The sequence below is a fragment of the Cervus canadensis genome, chromosome 6, assembly GCF_019320065.1.
Source record: "Cervus canadensis isolate Bull #8, Minnesota chromosome 6, ASM1932006v1, whole genome shotgun sequence".
Taxonomy (NCBI): Eukaryota; Metazoa; Chordata; class Mammalia; order Artiodactyla; family Cervidae; genus Cervus; species Cervus canadensis.
The window spans coordinates 12,026,546-12,048,117 of record NC_057391.1 but is presented as its reverse complement, the minus strand read 5'-3'; the positions used below and the strand labels follow the sequence as shown (position 1 = coordinate 12,048,117).

The 21,572-nt window shown below is 50.9% G+C and overlaps 1 protein-coding gene across 18 annotated transcripts in view; it reads left to right on the top strand.

Annotated features, from left to right (window-relative positions):
- MEGF11 (multiple EGF like domains 11) overlaps positions 1–21,572 on the top strand; it is a 382,331-nt gene that overhangs the window by 162,365 nt on the left and 198,394 nt on the right. For all 18 annotated transcript variants that reach the window (XR_006269888.1, XR_006269889.1, XR_006269890.1 and 15 more), the window contains exon 5: positions 19,546–19,638. Coding sequence is in view for 15 of the 18 variants with exons in the window: in XM_043470851.1 (XP_043326786.1) it covers positions 19,546–19,638 (93 nt within the window). In the remaining 3 variants the exon portion in view is untranslated. The remainder of the gene's footprint in view (positions 1–19,545; positions 19,639–21,572) is intronic.

Sequence of the window (21,572 nt, the reverse complement as noted above, 5' to 3'; positions counted from 1 at the left end):
GGGAGTTGGCTCTCAGGGCAATAGCCACCCCAGCACCCTGGCTAGACTTTTGGGAGTTGTGTGTGGATGAGACTGTGTGCCCAGATGATGGAGGGAGAGAAAGAGGCACTGAGGGGACAGTGGGTACCAGGGAACCCACACTTAAGGGTGGAGGTTCAGTTTTCTCACCCCAGCATGGTCATATAGGGAGAGCAAGGGCCAAAAAGCTCGGAGAAGAGCTGTGAGATCCTCTGGTCCTGAACCCCAGGCCTCATGTGTTTGGGGCTGAAGTCTTTGAATTAGGAGATCAGGGTGTAGATCCTGACCCTTCTCTACACCCAGGTGGCAGAACCACAGATTCTCGGGGTTGGGTGGGGCCCTGCAGTCCACAGACCCTGGACACAGCTCTCTGGATACTAATCTCTGCCCAGGCATCTGCGCCATCATTCACACATTCTTCACATATAAATGGAAGCCCAGGAAGCTGTGTAGCCTGGAGGCCTCGTGTTGTTACAGCCAGAGATGGTTATTCAGACTCAATTTGATTACATTGGTTGACAGGGAACTCACTGTCTTCTGCGGAAGCCCAAGTGGATTTGGACTGCTCTTGGTGAGAGAAGGGTATCTATTTTGGTCCCAGAATAAGGTTCTCTCTTCCATATAATAGCTTTCTAGATGTTTATGAAACCTCTCTCCTCTCTGCCCTCCCCCCCCATTTTCTTTTCCATGCAAAATATCATTTGTGGATTTAGCTGCTGATTTTCACGCATCTCTATGTGCCAGGCTCTGGGCCAGGTGATGGAGAAAATGGACACGATCCTTCATTCAGGGAGCTCACTGTTCAGCAAGGCATCATTCCCAGACTTCTCCACCCTCCTTTGGCATTGTAGGAAGGGCTGCAGGTCTGGCTTGATCAGGGCAGCACCGATAGCCCTACTTTGCTCTCCATACTTCTATGAACCTCTATGTGAAGCTGGGGAAATTGCTTATTCTCCTTGGGAACCATCCGACAGCAACATTTGCCTACCTGCCTCACAAGATGAATATGTGGGATCTGACATGAATTGGATTTTTACTCAGTTACATACAAATGCAAGGTGTTATTTATATCCAGTCCCGCAGAGGCATGAGGGAAGTCAGGAAAAGAAAAATGTTTATTTTGGTAGTGTCCTTATGACAGTAATTACTGCACCTTTTCAGAAAGAGGGTCATCCGTTTAACAAACATTTATTGCGCGTCTACTCAAATGGCTGAACAATGTATTCATTTACTTCTTATTCAGACAGCATGTATTGAATGCCTATTATACTCAGTGCTGACACCAGGGGTGGATGTTCAGGGATGAACCAAAGAGATGGGGGTCTCTCCCTACCATGAAGCTGACATCTAATGAGAGACAGCCTTTCAACAACTGCCCCCCCAAATAAATCAAGAATGACACCTTCAGTGGGAGCCACGAAGGAGAACATGGGGTGATGAGAGCCAATACTAGGGAGAACTTCAGATGAGAGGATAGAGAAATCGGGGGAAAGAGTATGGCGCTGAGAGCTGAAGGGTGAATCATGAAACCTGAGGATGGGGAGGAGCTGCAGCCAGGGGAACTGCGTGGGTGAAGACCCTGAGGCGGGACTGAGCTTCGGGTATCTAAGAAACTAGAAGGTGGGGGGGCTCCTATGGGAATAGAACCCCTGGCCTTGGCATCGCCACTGAGGTGGGGCACGCAGGCGGGAGTCTGGAGCAGGCTCGGGGGGCATGGAGGCATCACTGCAGCTGAAGACGGGGGTGCCCTGCCCCGAGACTGCCAGGCCATGTGGGCTGGGGAGTGGCAGCTGCTGCCCTGTGAACTCTCGCTGATCTCACCTCGTCCCTTTGTGGGAACAGGTGCCCAGAACCAGCAGGCTTTGGTGGATTGGATGCTGGCTGTGACTCTGCTGTTAACTTGCTGTGTGACCTTGGCCAAGTCACCTGCCTCCTCTGAGCTGCTTAGAGTTCTCATCTATTTACACTGGACAAATAACCCTCACTGTGAACCACACACGGGGAGGGGAGCAGAAAAGCAACAACAGAGATCCTGGGAAAGAAGGGTGTTTACAAACTGTAAATTGCCGGGTAGATGTAAGGTTGCCCTGGTAACTGAGACCCGCCCTCAGTTTCCCTTCCATCCCCTCCCCTTCTCCTCCGTCTGCCAAGGTCAGGGGCTGCCTTTACCTATGACGCAGGCATGTGCGGAGACCAGGCAGCCAGCAGTTAAGTGAGTAGCCTAGTAACGAATGCCTAGCTGGGAAGTGGTGGAGTTGGAATTTGAACACAGGGACCCCAGCTCTGGAAGCCATGGTCAACCACGAGGCTGTCCTACAACCCCTTGTATTTCCCGCACAGCACTTGTGATTTTGTCTGTGTACCTTATAACAAGGAGGTCATTGCCATCCTCATTTTTCAGATGAGAAAATTGGAACTCTAAGAAGCATCCACCCAAGGTCACACAGCCCAGTCTCCGGACTCTGACTGGTTTGATCTTGCCTTCCAGGAGGCCTTGTTCTGGGCCTGGAGAAGGCGGAGCCCAGGCCTGGAGGCTGTGTTTGCACATGGGTGTGTTGGGAGCCGTGGAAGCATGTGGGTTGCAACCCTGACTGCTACCTTCCGAGGGCTTCTCGGACTCCATGGCAACCCACTCTGGGCCTGATCTTGTTTTTTGTTTTGGGAAAATGTTTTGTTCAGTGCCTGCCATTTCTGTCCCCTGTAGGTGCTCTGGGATAAGGAAGGAAAGAAATGACGTTAGGGGCTTAAAGAGCTGAATCACTTGTCACTTTTCCTGTAGTTTCTACCCAGGGGGAAACAAGTGTCTTGCCTTTTTGGGCTTTCTGATTTCTGGAAGCGTGTGTCGTTGGGCCCTGGGGAGCCAGCTCTGCTGTGGGCTCGCTCCCTGCAGTGTGAGGCTCGGGCTCCCATCCCAGCAAGCGTCCACCTGGCTGCTATGCAGGGTGGGCTCTGGGCTGCATCTGTGTACTGGAAAGACCATCAGACATGTCTCTGCTCTCCAGAAGCTGGTAGCCCAGCCTGTGAGATGAGCCCCCCACATTCAAGGCATCATTAATCATGAGCCAGTTGCTCAAGGAGGCAAGCTGGGGCAATAATACAGGTAGCCAGGGAGGCTGTACCAAGGGCCAGGGCTGAGGAGCTGGAAGACCCTGTTCTTGGCCAGCTCAGGTATGGGTGACCTTGGGCAAGTGCCTTCAAGTCTTTGAGCCTCAGTGTTCCAATCTGTAAAATGGGTATAGTAACAGCCCTGTCTTGCTGACTTTTTATGGGAGTTGGGAAAGCAAATGAATGACAGACACAAATAAGCTTTAGAAATTATAAAGTGCTGAATGAATAGTAGTATGATATGCTCTGAATATTCAGAGACAGAAATGTTTTATCTTTCTTTAATCTCTCCTTCCCTTTATTCTTTCCTTCCTCTTTCCATTCTATTGTCCATCTGCAGATACCCACCAAATTTTTCACTTTGTCAATATTGTGCTAGATGACAGGACTTGGGGGGAGGAGAGCAGGGTGAGATAAAGAACATCTGGACCATCTTTTAAGGAGTTGGAGATGGGAGCCAGGAGTCACCAGAACTGAGATAGGAAGTAGCCCCCTCCTGGCCAGCTGGGGTTTCTGGCAGGATGCCCTGAGCAGAGAGGCATGGGCTGAACCTTGAAGAAAAGGTGGGAAGGTGGACAGGCAGCAAGAGAGGGTCAGGATCCTTGGACATTTTCCAGTAGGATCTACTGTCGGATACAGAAGGAAAGAGTACAGCAAAGAGGATGCTCACGTGTCAGCATGCTCTCAACTGGAACACAGTGTCCTCTCAAGAGCCCATGCTGAGTATCCTTCCCTGGGACTCTGGCCGGAAATGACACAGCCAGCTCAGTACATGCTGCATTCTCTTCCTCTCTCTCCTCCTCCCTCCTTTTGCCCCAACCCATCTCCCCAAAGGGCCAGAGGGGCTGGATCTGGCTGACCAGAAGACCGTCACTAAAATGGAAGGAATGGGGAGCTTTGTCACTTCTGGTACTGGGGAGATGCTTAGAACAGGGCTGTGAATTTGTTGTCTCAGTGGTAAAGAACCCACTTACCAAGCGGAAGACTCCGGGTCAATCCCTGGATCGGGAAGATCCCCTAGAGAAAGAAATGGCAGCATCTCCAGTATTCTTGCCTAGGACATCCCAGGGACAGAGGAGCCTGGAGGGCTACAGTCCGTGGGGTCACAGAAGAACTGGAGGCGACTGAGCCACTGAGCAGCAGTGAATTAATTAGTGAAGAGAGAAAGGGGGCAAGGAAATGGGGGCGTACATGAGAGGAGTGGGAGAGAAGGAAAAACGCAAAAAGGGAGGAAGGAGGGAGACAGAAAGGGATGGAGCAAGGAAAGCATCTTATAGGATTAGGTTGGTGAAAGTTGGGACAAGGGAGGACAAGGGTCTTATTTGAAAAATCAATACTCCTCAGCGTGATACAAGAGTAAACGTCATCTCGGGGAATTCGGGCGCTGATGTTTTATTGGGTCGCATTGTGCTGAGGTCGGCAGCTGCTGCTGGGAAGTGGGTACAGTGCATCCTTGCCCTGCCAGCCTCTCCTCTGCCCAGGGTTGCAATGCCCCCAGGGACCCTGCTGTCTTCCTGGGCGGGGCCAAGGTGACAGAGACTAGGCTATTGCTAGGGAGGCAACTTCCCAGGCCCTACTTCAGCAGAACTGACCTTCAGGCAGGGGCCAAGGTTTAGCCACCTGATGAGTACAAACCTTCCTCCAAGCTTTTCAGCCCGGAGTCCCGTCCCCTCAGGGCCCCGCTGTGATGACAGTTACTCTCACTCAGGACTAATAAGGTTGACACTAGTGTGTTCTCTCTCCCAGAGGAGTCTTGTGCATGTTAACAAAGGCTTTTGGAGAGAGTGCCTTATTTTTATAGCTTTAATGGTATTTATTTTCTGCACAGATAATATATTCACCTGCTTGAATATTTAAGAGTTTACAAAAGGGGGTGTAATAGGAAGTCTTTCTCTCAGGTCCCCCTTCCTGAAGGAAGCCAGTGTTAGTTTTGGGGCATCTTTTCCGAGATAGTTTATGCAGATATAAGGAAGTATGTATATGCATTCTTTCCCGATGCTTTTTAATTTTTACACCAATGGTAGCCTATCCCAAACCCAATGCTCTGCCTTTATGTTTTTCACTCCACCTCTAGCTTTGTGTATGTTATCAGTACGTGGAGAGCTTTCTGGTTCCTTTTTACGACCGTGTAGTATTCCACAGAATAGCCTTATGATGACTGTTTACCCTTCCCCTCGTGGGTGGACGTTTGGCTGTCATAGACAGTGCTGCAGTGAATGATCTGGGGCATTTGCCATTTTCTCAAGAGCAAGTATATTGAGATGGTTCTTTCTCCCAAATATATGGGGACAGGCCCTTGGATGAGATATTTAGGAGAGAACAGAATCCCTGCTGATTTTCACCTCAGTTCTTGCTATTCATGGCTTAGGGCTGCTCATCCTAAAGGAGATCAGTCCTGAGTGATCATTGAAAGGACTGATGTTGAAGCTGAAACTCCAATACTTTGGCCACCTGATGCGAAGACCTGACTCATTTGAAAAGACCCTGATGCTGGGAAAGATTGAAGGCAGGAGGAGAAGGGGACGACAGAGGATGAGATGGCTGGATGGCATCACTGACTCGATGGGCATGGGTTTGGGTGAACTTCAGGAGTTGGTGATGGACAGGGAGGCCTGGTGTGCTGCGGCCCATGGGATCGCAAAGAGTTGAACACAACTGAGTGACTGAACTGAACTGAGGGAGGGGTAGGAGGGGGCAAGGACCAGGGCCATCCTGCAGAGCAAGGCAGGGAGGGTCAGAGCGGGGTGTCTGCTCCCCACTCCAAGTCACCATGGCTAAACTTGTTCTTTGCCCCAGACAGTGAGAGGCAAGTGATCCTACCCTGACCATTGGAGTCAGAGAAGAGAACTGGTCAGGATTGTCTTTGAAACCTCTGTCTGTTCAAGAGAGTTGCTTCATTCACTCTGCCCCTCCCAATACACTGGGACCCCTCTCTGGGAAGCCTTCCCTGCTCACCAAGCCTGTGTGCCCACATAGCTCATTTACTGGCCACCCTGGAGGTTTAGGTCTGCTCAACAGACCATACTGAGGGGTGGGGTGGACCATTAGCCTGGGGCTTGCAGAGCCCTGGGCTTGCATCTTGGCTTTGCCACTTAGAAACTATGAGACAGGTGATGGTGGTTTTTGTTTTTGTTTTTTAACATGAAAAGGTTATTTAAGAACTAAAGTACTCAATGTTCAAATAGAGTTATTTGAAATGGAAGGAAACAGTCTTGACCCTGGGTCCAGGGATGGTTGGGTTTCATCAGGGAGGAGGAAATGAACTTCTCTAAACTCTGTTGAGGGAAGAACTGCCGATTCCCCAATCTCAGAATGTCAGGCTGTAAAGGTTCTAAGAGTCTGTCTTGTCCCCTGCCCCATCCTGAGTTGTTCAGGTGGAGGTGTGAGTGGTCCAGGTGACAAATAAACCACAGAGCTGGGTCGCAGGCCTCTAGACGCTTTGGACCAGGGATGTTAAAGGGTCTTTTCAAAGAGAAGAAATGTTAAGTTCCCAGAAATTAGGATATTCCTAAATATAACCCAGCAGGAAACAAATGCAGCCCAGGCTACAAAGAAATGTGATTTGATAAGGACTCATTCGTAAAAGAGCTTCCCTGGAGGCTCAGTGGTAAAGAATCTGCCTGCATTGCAGGAGTCGCAGGAGAGAAGGGTTCGATCCCTGGTCAGGAAGATCCCCTGGAGGAGGGCATGGCACTTCACTCCAGTATTCTTGCCTGGAGAATCCCACGGACAGAGGAGCCTGGCGAGCTACAGTCCATAGGTTCACAAAGAGTTGGACACGACTGAAGTGACTGACCAGGCACACAGTTCATAAAAGCACCAACTCCTGTTTGTGGGCTTCTAGGGAATTTAGAGGTCCTCGGCTGGGTAGAGAACCTCACAGGGATGGTGGTGCTGAGAAGGGAGGAGCAGCTGACAGTGACCTTCACAGCTGCCTTTCCCTTCCACTTTGCGTTATTTTTATTAAAGCCCTAAATCAGTGATGCTAAGTAGCTCCTGATTTAGCTCCTCATTAGAAATGAGATTTAAAACCAGCAGGACCACAGGCTGCCCAACTCCTGGGGCACATGGCTGTGACGGTGCTTGTAAAGCCTGGCATGGGTTTTCTCACACCAGCTGCTGGCAACAGCCTGGCCCCAGAATCCAGCACAAAATGTTAACTTTGGAGGCAGGAAGGATGCTTCTCCACACGTGTGCACCTTTGGTCCCAGCCACACCCTCCTTAGAAGCTGTGGCTTCCTGTTTGTATCTGATCAGCTTCAGTCTCAATAGAGAAAAGCTCCCTGAAGGCTTGTCATGTGGAATCAGGATGAAACACGGGCTGGGGAGCAGGAAGGGGCAGACTCAGCAGCAACACAGGCAAGTTCTGAGGAGGCAGATTTCAGCTCAGTGAAGCAAAAAAGCTTTCTAGTAATTAGAGTGGTTCACAAACAGAAGGGGCTTCATTGATTGATTCATTCATACATTTAACAGATGCTTATGAAGCTTCTGCTCTGTGCCAAGTCTGTGCTGGGCCCTAAGGTTTCAAGAGAGAAAGGGAGTGAGCATCTTCCTTTCAGAGGCTCCTGGTCCAGAGTTGAAGACAGTGAAACAAGCAGAACAATAACATTTGACCTGTACTTTGACGAGGAAGGGCAAGTGCTAGGAGAGCGTGTATCAGGAGCACCTAGCCCTTTGAAGTGTCCAGAGACAGCTTCCTGAAGTTGGCCATGTTTAAGGTGGACAACAAAGAGAAGGGGAAGATTGTCTCCTGGAGGGGGGACAGCATGTGCAAAGGCCCGGAGGTAGGAGAGAGCCTTTCTCTCTTGAGGATGTGAATGTCATTGAGTGACTTTGGAGCAGAGTGACTGCATTTCCTGCTACTAGGAGTCTCTCAGTAGGGGTTTGGCATGGGTTGCAGAAGAGGGGCTCCAAGCACTGGCTGAGGTGGTGGAAGTGGGGACTCTGATTACTTGGCCCCTTCTGCTCTGAAGTGCTCTGGTTCTGAGTGCCACTGACTTTTCTGAGTTCTGAGTGTATGAGGGTCATGTGTAGGCTGCCTCCCACTCTGTCAACCACCTTACAGGAATTGTTTTATTTAGCCCCTCATAACAACCCTTTATTTGGGAGATGCTATTGCAGCAGTTTTACAGTTGGAGAACCCAAGGTGTGGTTAGGTTATTCTAGCTGACTCAAGGCCACACGGAAGTGGAAGAACCAGGACGTGAACCCAGGTCTGTCCAGCCTGAAGCCCACATGCTTAACCATGCCCCTCTGCCCGGGGCCTCTCTACAGAACATATTCTCTCCCCCCAGCACCTCCTGTGGGACTCTGTCACATGTGGCTGGGAGAAGCAGCTAGCTCCTTCAGGGAGGGCAAGCCACAAGGCAGAACCAGGGGACCAGTTTTTAAATCAGAGCATTAAAAATATGCTCAACAAGCCTCATGTTTTGCTTTCCTTGTAGGCGTTGAGGATCAATTTCCCAAAGAAAAAAAATAAATCAGTTGGAATGTGTCTTTCTGGAGAAAGCCTGGCATCTGTCAAACGGTGGGAAAAAAAACCAAAACTCAGAAAAAGATCTTCTTGGGTCGTGTGCTGGGGGTTGCTGACTCAGGCCATATGTTCCAACATCATTAACAAGTTGAAAAGCTGTTGCTACTTGCAGGAATGCCGGATTGGTGGTTTGAACGGCTCAGCTGGGAAAATCCTTTACCAAGTGAGAAAGGCTGAGGGTCCCAGGAGTGTCCACGCGCAGATCTGGGGCCTGCAGGCTTGATCGTGGGAACTGACTGTGACGCTGGTGTTTCTGTCAGGCCCAGTGGCCTCACATGTTGTTTTACCTGCAAACCCAATAAGAACATTCTGACAAATTGGAAGTTTAGTGTTAGTTGCTCAGTCGTGTCCGACTTAGTAATCCCTTGGACTGTAGCCCACCAAGCTCCTCTGTCCATGGGCAAGAATACTGGAGTGGGTTGCTATACCCTCCTCCAGGTGATCTTCCCAGCCCAGGGATCAAACCTGGGTTTCTTGCATTGCAGGCAGATTCTTTACCATCTGAGCCACCCAGCAATTTTAACTGATAAACAATTATTAATGGTTAAGCTATGTTGAGACAAGCCCTGAGAGGCAGGCTAATATCTTGGGGTGACTAGGGTAGATACAAGACAGGACCCCAGGGGAGTTTGTGATCTGATCCTGGCGTTTGATGGTAAGTGGCCCCCAGGGCTCCTGGCTGGAACGTGAGGGCCCAAACCTGACTGAAATCCTTGTTGAACTTTGCTGGAACAATCCTTGACTCTAAGCTAGAGAGTCCCTGGAGTTGTTCTAAAGGGCATTTCATTGTCTCTGCATGGGGAGACCTGGGACCTGGCATTGTTCTGGCCTCTTAGCTGAGTTACATCTTCAACCTAACCAGCCTGGCCCACCTTAGAGACGGGCAGAGCGCTGGGAGAGGGGAGAGATGTTTTACAGATTCAGATACTCAGTCATTTCAATGTATATTTATGGGATACTTGCTGGGTGCCGGCCTAAGTGCTGGCACATAGGATGAACTGCAGAGGCCCACCCTGAACTGCTGCAGTTCCAGGGCCATTTGAGTGTCCTCGCTTGCTTGCTCGCTCGCTCGCTCACTCACTGTCTCCCTTTCCCACTCTCACGCTGAGAAAACAGGGACTGCAGCTGCTTGCTTCTGGTGTTTCTAGCACGTAGCAGAGTGGCATGTAGTAGGTGCTTAATAAATGCTTTCTGGTTGAGTGAGTGCTCAGAGGCAGGGGAATGTAATAGATGATCTCGAAAGAAATAATAGCATGGTTCTTATGTGACAGGCCCCGTTCTAAGCAGTTTATATATATTGATGACTTAACTTTGCAACCGGCTTCTGTAGGAGAGGATCATTGCCCCAATTTTATTTTTTATTTTAAATTTTTTGAGAGTGTTTTTTCCCTTTGTTGATGCCTCTAACAACCACGGGACAGTATTGAGCAGGTTTCATTTATTTATTGGCCTTTCAGCATGTGGGATCTTGGTTTCCTGAGCAGGAATTGAAACTGTGCCCCCCTGAAGTTGAAGCACAGAGTCTTAACCACTGGACCACCCAGTAAGTTCCCACTGTTCCCATTTTGAAGATGAGAAAACTGAGGCCCAAAGAAGTAAAGGAACTTGCTTGGGGTCACACAACTTGGAAGTAGCAGAATCAGAACTTAATCCAGACAGCCTGGCTTCTGAGTCCATTCTCTCGTCGCCTCATGCTCCTGGCCTGTGGGAATTGGATCTCCGCCTGTGTTCCTCTGTGTCCAGCTCTCTGAGGGGGCGCCCCAGGCTCCTAAGGGCCAGAGGGACTCTCTGTGGGGAGGGATCAAGAGCAACCTGGAGGAGTGTTGACTGCCTGGGAGTCCCAAGGGCAGGGAAGACCTGGCCGGTTCCTCATTTTGGACTCCTCTGCATAAGCCCTGCCCGGGGTGCCCAGGATACAGCGGGTGAAGGCAGTGAGGGTGGGTAGTTGCATGAATAAGTGAAGGGTGCAGGGGAGCAGGTAGGATCCCCAGGCTGCAGGTACCACCCCCAAGTTCACATTTCCCCCCAAAAGTACAACCACCAGCCTGCCTTGAGAGAAAGAGCCAGGTAGCCTGGGGCCTCCTTGTGTTTCATGCTCCTCTTTTCTGAGAAATGGAAGAGGAAAGGGGTGTGGATGGCGCTCCCCTGGGTAAAGGATAATTCACCAGTGAGCTGGACCTGGACTGTGTCTCCTCCATTCCTACCCTCTGTCTCTGCAGTATTCCTAGTGCTCGGCTGCTCCCCTCCCTGCCTCGGTAAATGAGAAACCAGGCCATTCTGTCAGCTTTTGAGCCATAAATGAGCCTCAGGATACTCTGGGACTACGCATCCCAGCTGCCCGGTCAGTCCTGGGAAGAGGAATCTTAATAACAGTAGCATTAAAAACGAAAACAACCAACAGCAATTATAACCAACCTCTGGTTCTAGGCACTTTGCATGAATTAACTCTAAGTTCACAACCATTTTATAGATGAGGAAACTGAGGACAAGATAAGCGGCTCAAGGACACACAGCTAATACATGGCAGAGCAGGGACTGGGCTTTTAGATGATGCTGGATGTCAAAGAATGAAACTCAGCTAGGGCACCACTGGATTAAGATGAGTGGCTGTGGGCCAAGGTGTCTGGTTGAGTGGGGGTGACAAGCCCCTGGTTACCCACCCCAGAGTCTGGTGTGAGCCTCCCTAGGACCAACCCCCCCTCATTGGGAAGGAAGAGGGCCTGGAGGCTGCAGACCAGGAGAGCGTTTGGCCCCTCATGTCTTTCCATCCTATCAGCCCTGCAGGTGAAATACTTCTTTTTTTAAAAGATTGAGTATTCATGTCTCGGAGCCACATGTGACCACAGCAATTAAAAGCCAACTCTAGATGTGTCGACCAGCTGTTTTGGTTCTTTCTGGCTATGGAAGGGGTGCCAGACCGGTAACTGAAGAGGAGTGAATGATACACATCTGATGAACTGTTTTGGAAGTTCCTTTGGTGACTCCCTGACAGACACACAAGTCCCCACCCCCACCATCCTCACACGCTATGTGACCTTGGCCATGGCAGGATCACGCATGCTAAGTATGTCGCTTTGGAACTGGCACCTAGGCCTGTTTGGATGTAGGTCATTTTACCTCCAAGCCGAATCAAATAACAGCCTGATCTGAGGCTCCAGCCAAGGATGCTGATGGAGGGCTGATCAATGTGCCTTGAAACACTGGGGAAAACGGGGTTAGTGGAAAACTCTGGAAGCCGTATGCTATAGAATTCTGGGAGGCTACCACCTCCTTTCCTTGGCTCCCAAGTTGTCTTTTGTCCTAGCTGAGTATCAGGCTAGCTGGCCAGGGAGCATGGAAGTTTTCTTTACTTATCTTGACCTTTTCATGTAAGTAATTTTTATAGTTCCATTAACTAGAAGACCCTTTGCAAACCACAAGGCAAGATATATTACCATGAACACCTCAGGGACTTGCATGGAATGCTAATAGGATTGGGGGATTGATTCAGAGGGCTCATCACAAGTGAGAGACAGCCTTGGCCAGGGAAGGGCCAGTGTTGACTCAGGGGTTCATTTGCAGAGGAGACCCCAAGTCTGACCTAGATCCTTTGGCTCAATGCCAAGATCCCCATGCTGGCTGCTTTTTACAAACCCAGCCCAGGACTGATGCTCTGGCCTTGCCTCTGTACCTCGCAGCACACTTGTTCCCATGCCGAGCTTTGCATCTACATTTGTGAAATGGATTCTTCTCAAGCTTGGCTTGAATCATGAGCCAAAAATTCAAACCCTAGACTCCCAGAGCTGGAAGGAACATTTGAATCATGTCATTCAGCTCCTTCATTTCATAGATGAGAAACTGAGACCCAGAGGGAGGGAGGGGACTTGCTAAGTTGGTGACAGATTTGGCGCAGGTACTAACTTATCTCAGCCTGTGGTCCAGGTGGTGGAGCATGAGGTTAAGGGCAGACCTTTTAGCATCACATGGATGTGAGTTTAAACCTTGTCTTGGCAACTGGATCAGCTAGCTCCTGGTGAGAAACAGATGGTTTGTTAACTGAGTAGGGTTTAATGAAACTATTTATAAAGGCTTGAGAAGGGATAATGGAAGCTGTTGGGTTGGCCAAAAGGTTCATTTGGGTCCCAAACAAACTTTTTGGCCAACCCAATACCTGCCTGAAGGATGAAATGGAACAATGGATAGTCAGTGTCCAGCAAAGAAGGAGGACTTATATTTTGCCTCTTTCACTTACCATAGCCACTAGTATCCACCTAAGCAACTGCGGCATGAGTGGTTGTTATGTTGTCCATATTCCTTGTCCCTCTAGGAGGAAAAGAGGACAGAAATAAAGGGTCAAGTGAGCCTCTGTGGCTGCTGAAGGTTATGCTTCCCAGCCTCTTGCAACTTCAGGTGGACCCAGAGGACCACTTGAGAAAGGAGACTTGGCATCACTGGGTGTTTTCCTAAGCACATTCTGGGCTTTGTTTTACTGTCTGATCATACTAGGGAATGAGTGAATGATAGAAGTATAGAAGGGGGAAAGGGACCTTAAGAGTCCCAACATCCAATTTCCTACCAAACTGGGAAATCTAGAGCAGGAGGGTTCTGTCCCCTCTTAAGGAATCAGATAGCAAATAGTTTAGGCTTTGCTCACCATCAGTCTCTGTGACAAGACTCAGCTCTGTTCTTGTAGTTCAAAAGCAGCCTTGGACAATATGTCAATAAATGGGCCCAGCTGTGCACCAGCAAAACATCACTTATAGAAATAGACGGCAGCAGCATGTGGCCTGAGGATCCGACCCCTGCCCTCCAGCTTCTGTAGGTCCTCTCTACTCTACTGAAATGTTCCCAGGGATGGGTTGCTACCTACCTATAGAAAGAGGCCTCTGAACTACTGGGCCATCCAAGTAATAGAAAATCTTGCCTTGAGTTTGGCTGAAATCTGCCCCTTTGTCACGCGTGCCCCTGAGTTCCTATTTTGTCTGGGACCGAGTGATTCCCACTTCTCTTTGACAGCCTGTCAGCTGACTTCGACTTGCCTCCCACTCATTACTTGCTTCTCCAGGCTACACTTGGCCACCATCAACAAGTCCGAACCTTCACATGATCCTCACAGGTCATGGTTCCATACTCTCTGCATCCTGGTCCTTCTCCCCAGTCTTGTCAAGTTCCCTTGCAAAGCACAGGGTCACCCAACAGCCACTCATGGAGTAACTGCGAGGCATGGTTAGTTCCAGGGATGTTTATGACTTTGGATTTAACCTCAAGGAGCTCACACTCTATTGGGGAGACCAGATCAACCCAAGCTAATTGGGGAAATGGCAGGGCCAGTCAGGAGGAACCTTTTGTGGGTAGGGAGGTTCTGGTGGGAAAATATTTCACCTTCCATAGCTATGCAGACTGGCTAGCTGTAGCCCTCTGAGCTTCTTGGTGGAGCTGAGTGATGCAGGCTGTGCCTGGCCTTGCTGACTCAGGTGACTGGGGAGAGGAGAGGAAGCCTTTCAAGTTTTCAGTTCCTGTGACATGGTGATGTCACAGCATCAAGGGAGTGTCAGCAGTAGAAGGAGCCTTTAAGGGTGATGTGCTTTAATGCTCTTATTTTATAGACGAGAGAAGGGGAAGCCACCTGCCCAGGCTCATGTGTCAAGTGGCCGGAGCCTGAACTGATACTTGGGTCTCCTGGCTCTTCATCCAGTGCCTTTTTCAAAGGAACGGAGGACAGATACCAGGGGTCCCTGTGAGATCGCAAGTAGAGATCCCAGACCGTAGGAAAGGTTTCCCTGGTGGCTCAATGGTAAAGAACCTGCCTGCTGATGCAGGAGACTCGGGTTCGATCCCTGGGTCAGGAAGATCCTCTGGAGAAGGAAATGGTGACCCATTCCAGCATTCTTGCCTGGGAAATCCCATGGACAGAGAAACCTGCTGGGCTACAGTCCATGAGGTCACTAAAGAGTCGGATAAAACTTAGTGACTCAAACAGCAAGCCCACAGGAAGAGGATGGGGCTTGGGGATCAGGGAGTGGGACTAGAGCACTGGCGGTCGTCCGGGCCTTTCCTGGAGGACATGGGCAGATGACAGCTTCTGGTGACTCTCAGCTGATTGGGACTTCAGACCTCCTCTGGTCTAATCTGAATTCCAGGGGAAGTTACAGGCCTGGAGAGGAAACTGAGTTGCTTGATATCACTGAGATGGATGCCGGTAGACACAAACCCAGGTCTCCTCACATCTACAGCTGGGCTTGTCCTACAGCCCACACCATCCCTTAGACCACCCAGCACCCTGTTCCCACAGGCCCAGAAGTAGCCTGAGCCGAGGCAGGGTCTAGAGATGTGGCGACTTCCGTGGGACTGACCTCAAACCAAAGACAACCATGCCTCTCCATGCCTGCTTTGGTGCTCTCTCCTTGGGACCCACAATCATTGAGCACCTACTGTGTACCAGGCATCACGAGAGCTTTAAACAGCCCAATTGAAAGCGGCCTCTGTCCCCCAGGGGCTGGAGATCTGCAAGGAGAGACAGGCACTGACAGAGGTGACTCTCTCAAGGTCTGTGTGGATGCCTGTGATAGACGTTGAGGCAGCATGTGTGGAAGCCTGGCACATAGAGGGAGCTCAGAAACTGGGAGCACACAGGAATTGGTACTAAGTGGTTAGCACCATCAGCTATCTTAGACATGGAATCCAGACCCCACGGTGTGTGTGTGAGAAACAGAGAGAGAATTAGTAGTAACAGGTCCTGTTTATTAGGTACTCACTGGGGGCCAGGCACTGGTCTAAACACTCATTATGTATTACTGCATTAAATCTTTGCAGTAGCCCATGACATAGATACTATTATTGTCCCCATTTTACAGATGAAGAAACTGAGGCACAGAAGGTTAAACTATTTGCTTATTGTCCTGTAATTGTAACTGTAAATAGCAGATAGGGAGCTTAAATCTGGGTCGTCACATTCTCTTCCATGCTGGCCTCGCCACAAGGGAGTGGGGATGGGGCTGCCCTCCAGTACTCCGCCCCCATGTCCCTTAGAGCTCACCCCCTGTGTTTATGACCTCAGTGAAAGATGAGAACAAGAGAGACAGCCTGGGGGTGGAGGAGTAAGGAAGCTCAGGCATGGCCAAGACCCTGCCTTGGGGCTGAGGACACCCTACTAATAACAACACAGGACTCACTCAGCACTGAGGGGACCCCAGGGTCTGCTCTGGGCACTTTGTCAGCTCACTGAATCCTTGCACAGAGCCCGAGGCCCAGCCTGTCACTCTCCCCCACTGAACAGATGGGGCGCTAACCTGCCTGAAGTCTAGAGCTGATGAGTGGCACCGCGCGTCCCGCCCCGGCTCCCTGGGTGCCGTCTGTGCTCTTAGCCGCTGCGCCATGCCGCTCCTCACAAATGCACCTCTAACACCTGGGAGGGCAGAGGCAGGACTGAGGCGGGACGACAGGGTGGCCGTGAGGGTGGGGGAAGCTGAGAGGGCAGAGGTTCGAATTTCCCCGTGGGGCCCTGGGCACAGCCAGCCTCAGGTTGCCCATGACAGCACCCGGGTGTGCGGCAGAGAGAAGGGGGGTTGACAGAATGCACCCATTTCAAGTTACAGGAGCCTGAGGAGGAGGAGGTGGGGGTGACGGGACCATGGCTTAGCCTCTCCTGGGGGGTAGGCTGGCATGAAGGACTCGGGTCAGAGAGACCTCAGGGGACCTGTACATGCTTGGGGTGGCTGCCGTGTAAACCCCGGCCCTATGTGGAGGGACTGCCCACCTGGGGTTCCAGCAGAATCTGGGGTGGGAGCTGGCTGTCCCTGCTCCAGGCGGCGTCATGGGTCTTGCTTCTGTTCCCCCTCAGGAGACTCTCCTTGCAGCACCCCTGTCCTGTCCCCTCCCCACCAGATACACAGACACGTAGTGGCCCAGTTGCCAGATATGGCTATCTGAACCTCAGAAATTTGCTATCAATATTTCATGCTTCAAACAACACTGTCTAAACAACTCCAATGAAATATGAATGAGGTTTTGACAAGCAGATAGCCAAGACAGAATACCAGGGTGATAAGGAGGAGAAGGGGACAATGAGGTCTGGATGGACTGCGGGGACGGCAACCACATCCCTGGAATCAGGCCCAGGGACTCTGCCTGTAGAGTCATAGGGAGGCTGGGTGCTGGGTCCAGGGCTGAGCTGGGGGAGGTGCTCAGCATGCAGTCCTAGGGGTCCCTGGGAGAGGCCACAGGAAGAGCTTGCTCAGCGCCCCCAAAGGTGCCTCCCTTGCAGGTAGGAGAGCATGCAGGACAAAGGCCAGGGCTTAGGTCTCTGGAGTCAGAGGGCCAGAGAGGCGAGGGTTGGCAGCGCACTGGCTAGTCTCTGTCCTTTCTCCCTTGAGCTGTTATTGACACAGCTTCTCTGGCTTAAACTTCTGGGAGGGAGAGGACGTCCAGCGTGGATGCGGAAGGAAGGCCACATGATTGTGGTCGCCTCTCACCTCCCTCAGCCTTCGGAGGCCTCTGTCTCTGGGAGCCGCCTCCTCCAGCTCCTTCCTCCCTGACTAGAGATCACACAGTTCATGGGATCCCAGACAGCCAGGCCTCAGTTCCTCCATGGACAGAATGAAGCAGTCGGATGGATTTTCTGTGAGGTGCCTTTCAGACCTAACATGGGACAAGTTCCCCGGTCCACTGCCTGCCCTTGCTGTCTGCAGCAGAACCCCTGCGTGGAGATCAAGGCGCTGCTGTCTGCAGTCAGAAGGTGACTGGAGGTATCTGGGCTCACCTGACAAGCTGACGGGAGGGTCTGCTGGAAGGTGAGGGGCCCAGGAACGGAAAAAAGTGGGGCCTCAGCCTAAGGGGGTGGGATGGAGGGAAGAGGGAGCAGCTGAGGACAGGGCTGGGATGGGGAGCCAGGGACGGATGCCTCATGTCTGGTGTACTCTGGGGATATTGACCCGTCTGAGCTTGTTTAGAAAGTGTGGTGGGAGCGGGGGAAGCCAGGCAGCAGGGATGACTGACTGGGGTCTTGTTAGCTACTGAGTGAGCAGCTCACTGTGGCTGTAAGTGGAATTGGTCACTGGGGTCAGGGTTCAGCTAAGAAGTGGGTTAGCTAGTAGGTCCCAGCCGCTGCCCAGGAGCCATGAAGTGAGGGGCTCTTGAAGTCTTGAGCACAACCAGAACTCTGCCTGAAAGCCATCTGTACCCAACGAGAAGGACTCAAGGGCCAGGGCTCCCCCCAGACACACCACATCCCAGGCTGTCAGCAAACTACGAACCAGTGGGGCATCTGAAATGGTTCTTTGGGGCCTGCCTTGCCAGGAGGCCTAGGTAAAGCTAAGGCAACAGCTTCAGAACCAAGGTTTGTATTCGGGAGGGGCCAGAGGACCCCATAGGCTTCCCCGGTGGCCTAGTAGGTAAAGAATCCGCTGTCAATGCATCAGGCGCAGATGTGGGTTTGATCCCTGGGTCAGGAAGATCCCCTGGAGGGAGGGCATGGCAACCCACTCCAGTATTCTTGCCTGGAGAATCCCCATGGACAGAGGAGCCTGGCGGGCTGCAGTCCATGGGGTCACAGAGTCAGACATGACTGAGCACGCACACATGCACAGGACCCCACACCCACCATAAAATGAACTTTGTTGTCTAACCTGACAGCACCCTCTCGCTGAGCATTCAGCCAAGCAGTGAACGTGGAAGCAGGGTGGGTGTTTGGAAGTCAGTGGCAGCTGCTCTAAGCTCACCATTGGGGGCCACCTGCTTCCCCGGCCCAGGCCAGTTCCAAGCAGACAGAAGGTGTCTAGTCGCTTGTCAGTAAAAAAGCTTCATCTAGATCCTTTCTGAAAAACTGACAGTGTTGATGGTAGCCGCTGATTTCCCAGGCTTACAAAATTGGGGTGGGGTGGCCAAGGAGGTTTCTGTAATCCCTCGCTGATGGGTTAGATGGCGGGGCAGATCTCTCAGGAGCAATGGATGACCTTGAGAAAATGTGGATGTCAAAGGGAGAGAGAAATAATCTCCCTTCCCCAAACTGCTGCCAATACGCCTTCTCAGCACTGGGGTGGTTGATGGAAACTATTCTGCTATTGCTTCCCAACTCAGGAGGCTGTAGCATTTGACTGCGTGATAAGAAATTGCCAGGCACTTTCTAATTACAATTATCATCATCGTGGCTGTCTCTCTTAATTATTTTCTTATAATTAGCTGTTGCTTTTTCCTCAGCATTTGTGTACTTTGCAGATTTGCTGACATTTGAGAGCCCCAAAATAGGGCCATTTGGGGAAGAGGGCAGAAAGGTGGGGAAAACGGGAGGGGAACAGATTCTTTTCAGGCAACCTGATAAATATGGGGGCCTTTGCAGAAAGAGATTGGGGAAACCAAAAGATGGGTCATTTTCTGAGCTGATGGGGAAATAGAACAGGGGTGGGGATGTAGGGATTGGGCTTTGTGGAGGGTCTCCTAGTGTTAAACCTTGGAGGAAATACTCTTTTTTAAAACTCGTCTGTCTTTCTTTATTCAAATGTATATTCTATGAGATCAGAGCCCGTGTGCATCAACTGTCCAGATTCCTGTACTTTTGCCATCCCCATCAGCTGTTTGTTTGTTTTTTTAAAGACATCTTCTAGTTTGATAGCCAAAAATGAGTGTTTCCTTTTTTTGCAGGAAATAACTCTTGAAAAGTCACCAAGCTGCCATTTCTCAGGCTTGGGTTTCATTTTAGTGAACAAGGCTGAGATGAAGCACACCCTGTTGAATCCTTTTCAGAGTTAATTAAATAACTCGGGTCAGGAGTAGCTAGCTTTTCCCTGAAGCCAGTGATGCGTTCTGAGCATCCGTGGGCCCCAGGGCATCTTTACAAAGTGGATTGTGCTCCTTGACCAGATGGTTGGTTTTCACACTGTTCCTGTTCTTCCTCCCTCTCTTCTGACCTCCTACAGCCTTATGTACAGAGGAGTGTGTGCATGGCCGCTGCGTTTCCCCGGACACCTGCCACTGTGAGCCCGGCTGGGGAGGGCCTGACTGCTCCAGCGGTGAGTCTGGGGTCTTTGGGGTTTGGGCGGGGCCACAACTCTGGCTGGGGAGGGGCTGTGCCGTGGTTGGATGCTGAATTCTTAGTTCTGGGCTTGGGGTGCCTAGGCAAATGTGGGCATTGGGAAGGAAGCATACCTACATGATGGTACTTGGGGTGGAGGGCTCTAGGGGTCTGGGGGTCATGGCTGGTGGAGGTCTGGAGGGGCATTGCATGTTGTGTGTATGGGGAACTGGGCAGTCATCTATGGATCATCTTTGGCTGATCCAAAGGCTCAGTGGGTGCTCACAGCGACTCTGACTTTTGATGGATGAAACATTTCTGAGTAAGGTTTTTGAGGCTTTAGTGAAATTGAGATGACACCCATGGGTGTTGACCCAGGAGGTCACAGTAGTCAAGGTTTGGTCCTCAACGTGGCTGATCCAAAGGCTCAGTGGGTGCTCACAGCGACTCCAGGGACTGATTTATGGGATTGGTGGGCCCTGGGATGCCTCTGTGTTCCCCAAATGTAGAAGAATGGCATGCTTGTAGGGGGCGGTTACTGTGTTCTTACATCTCTCTGGGCAGCCTGTTCATGCTCCCTAGGGAGGCTCTCTAGTGGGCACGAGTGCGGCGGATGCTCTTGGACTGGCCGGGTGACCCACAGCAGCAGAGGCACATCTCTACTCTGGGACTGGCGGCCGGGTGCGCAGGGACTTCTCTGCCCAGAGTCCAGCTGAAGGCGAATGCTTCCCCTTTGGCTCATTTCCCCTACGTCCTCACAGATAGCCGTCTTTCCAGTGGCACTGTTTGGGATCAGTGGTTGGCTCATGTCATGGTCTTACTTGATTCCACAGAGTCCTTGACTAGTGTTGAAGCCCAGTTTCCTTCCCGCTTTGAGCTGGGATAGGGTGTCTTTCTGTGTGTGACTTGAGTAGGTAACATAGCCAAGCTGATCCAGGAGGGGTCTAACCCCTATCAGTGACCCGTCTTGCGGAGCCACATCCCTGTTCTGCAATGGTCGTGACAACTTGAAGAAGGAATGTTGGGTCCACTTTGGCCCAATATGGTGTCCTTGCTGTTTTCCCCTCTCCGCTGGGGTGATGTCTTGTTATGGTCCTTTTTTCCAAAGGCCTTGACTGGAGTCTCCCTGTCTGTCCAGTCTATGGGAACTTACCAGGCAAAGCAGACTATTGGATGTGGTTTTGTTTGGGCTTTTGTTTGGGTGGTTCTCTAGGCTTGGGGAGCCCAGGGTCAGTTTGGGGTGCTCCAGAGACTGTCTCTAATGTGTTGGGCCCTCCATTGACTGTAGTATCTCCTTCCTTCCACCCATTTCCCTGCTTTGAGGTAAGTTGTGCTGAGGAACATGGCAGGGACCCCTGCAGGCAATGAAAAGTACATGTGGGGGACACATAAGATAAAGAAACGTGTTCAAGCAGTCTTTCTGTGAGCACCAGAAACATGTGGGCTGAAATGTTTGAGAGCTTTCCCCTCTCATCTTTGTTCTGCTTTGTGTAACTTCGCCTACAATGAATCTTTGATGAGGAACTATCTAACTCAGATTCGGTTAACCCTTCTGGGACAGGTTTGCTCGCTGTTGCCAAATTATAATGTCAGGGGCTGGAGGTTGAAATACAGCGTGAGTCTCTGGGTCCTGAGTGCATACAAATCGCCATCCAGCATGAGTGTGTTTGACGCTCACTGTTTCTGGACTGTGGTGGCTGTGGGACCTGGAGGGTTTTTTCAGACAGAGTCTGTCACTTAGGGTTTCCTTCCAGTCCAGTGAAAGAAATGGAAGGGCAACTGCCTTTGATCAATGGGACTAGGCAGTTTAGAGTAAATCTTGTGCCTGGAGTGTGTTTCCCAAGCATGTAGCCCTGTTACTTTACAGTATGAAACCAAGCTGCCCAATTGCCACTCCCAATTCAGTCATCAGACTTGGTGCTGAGCAATTCG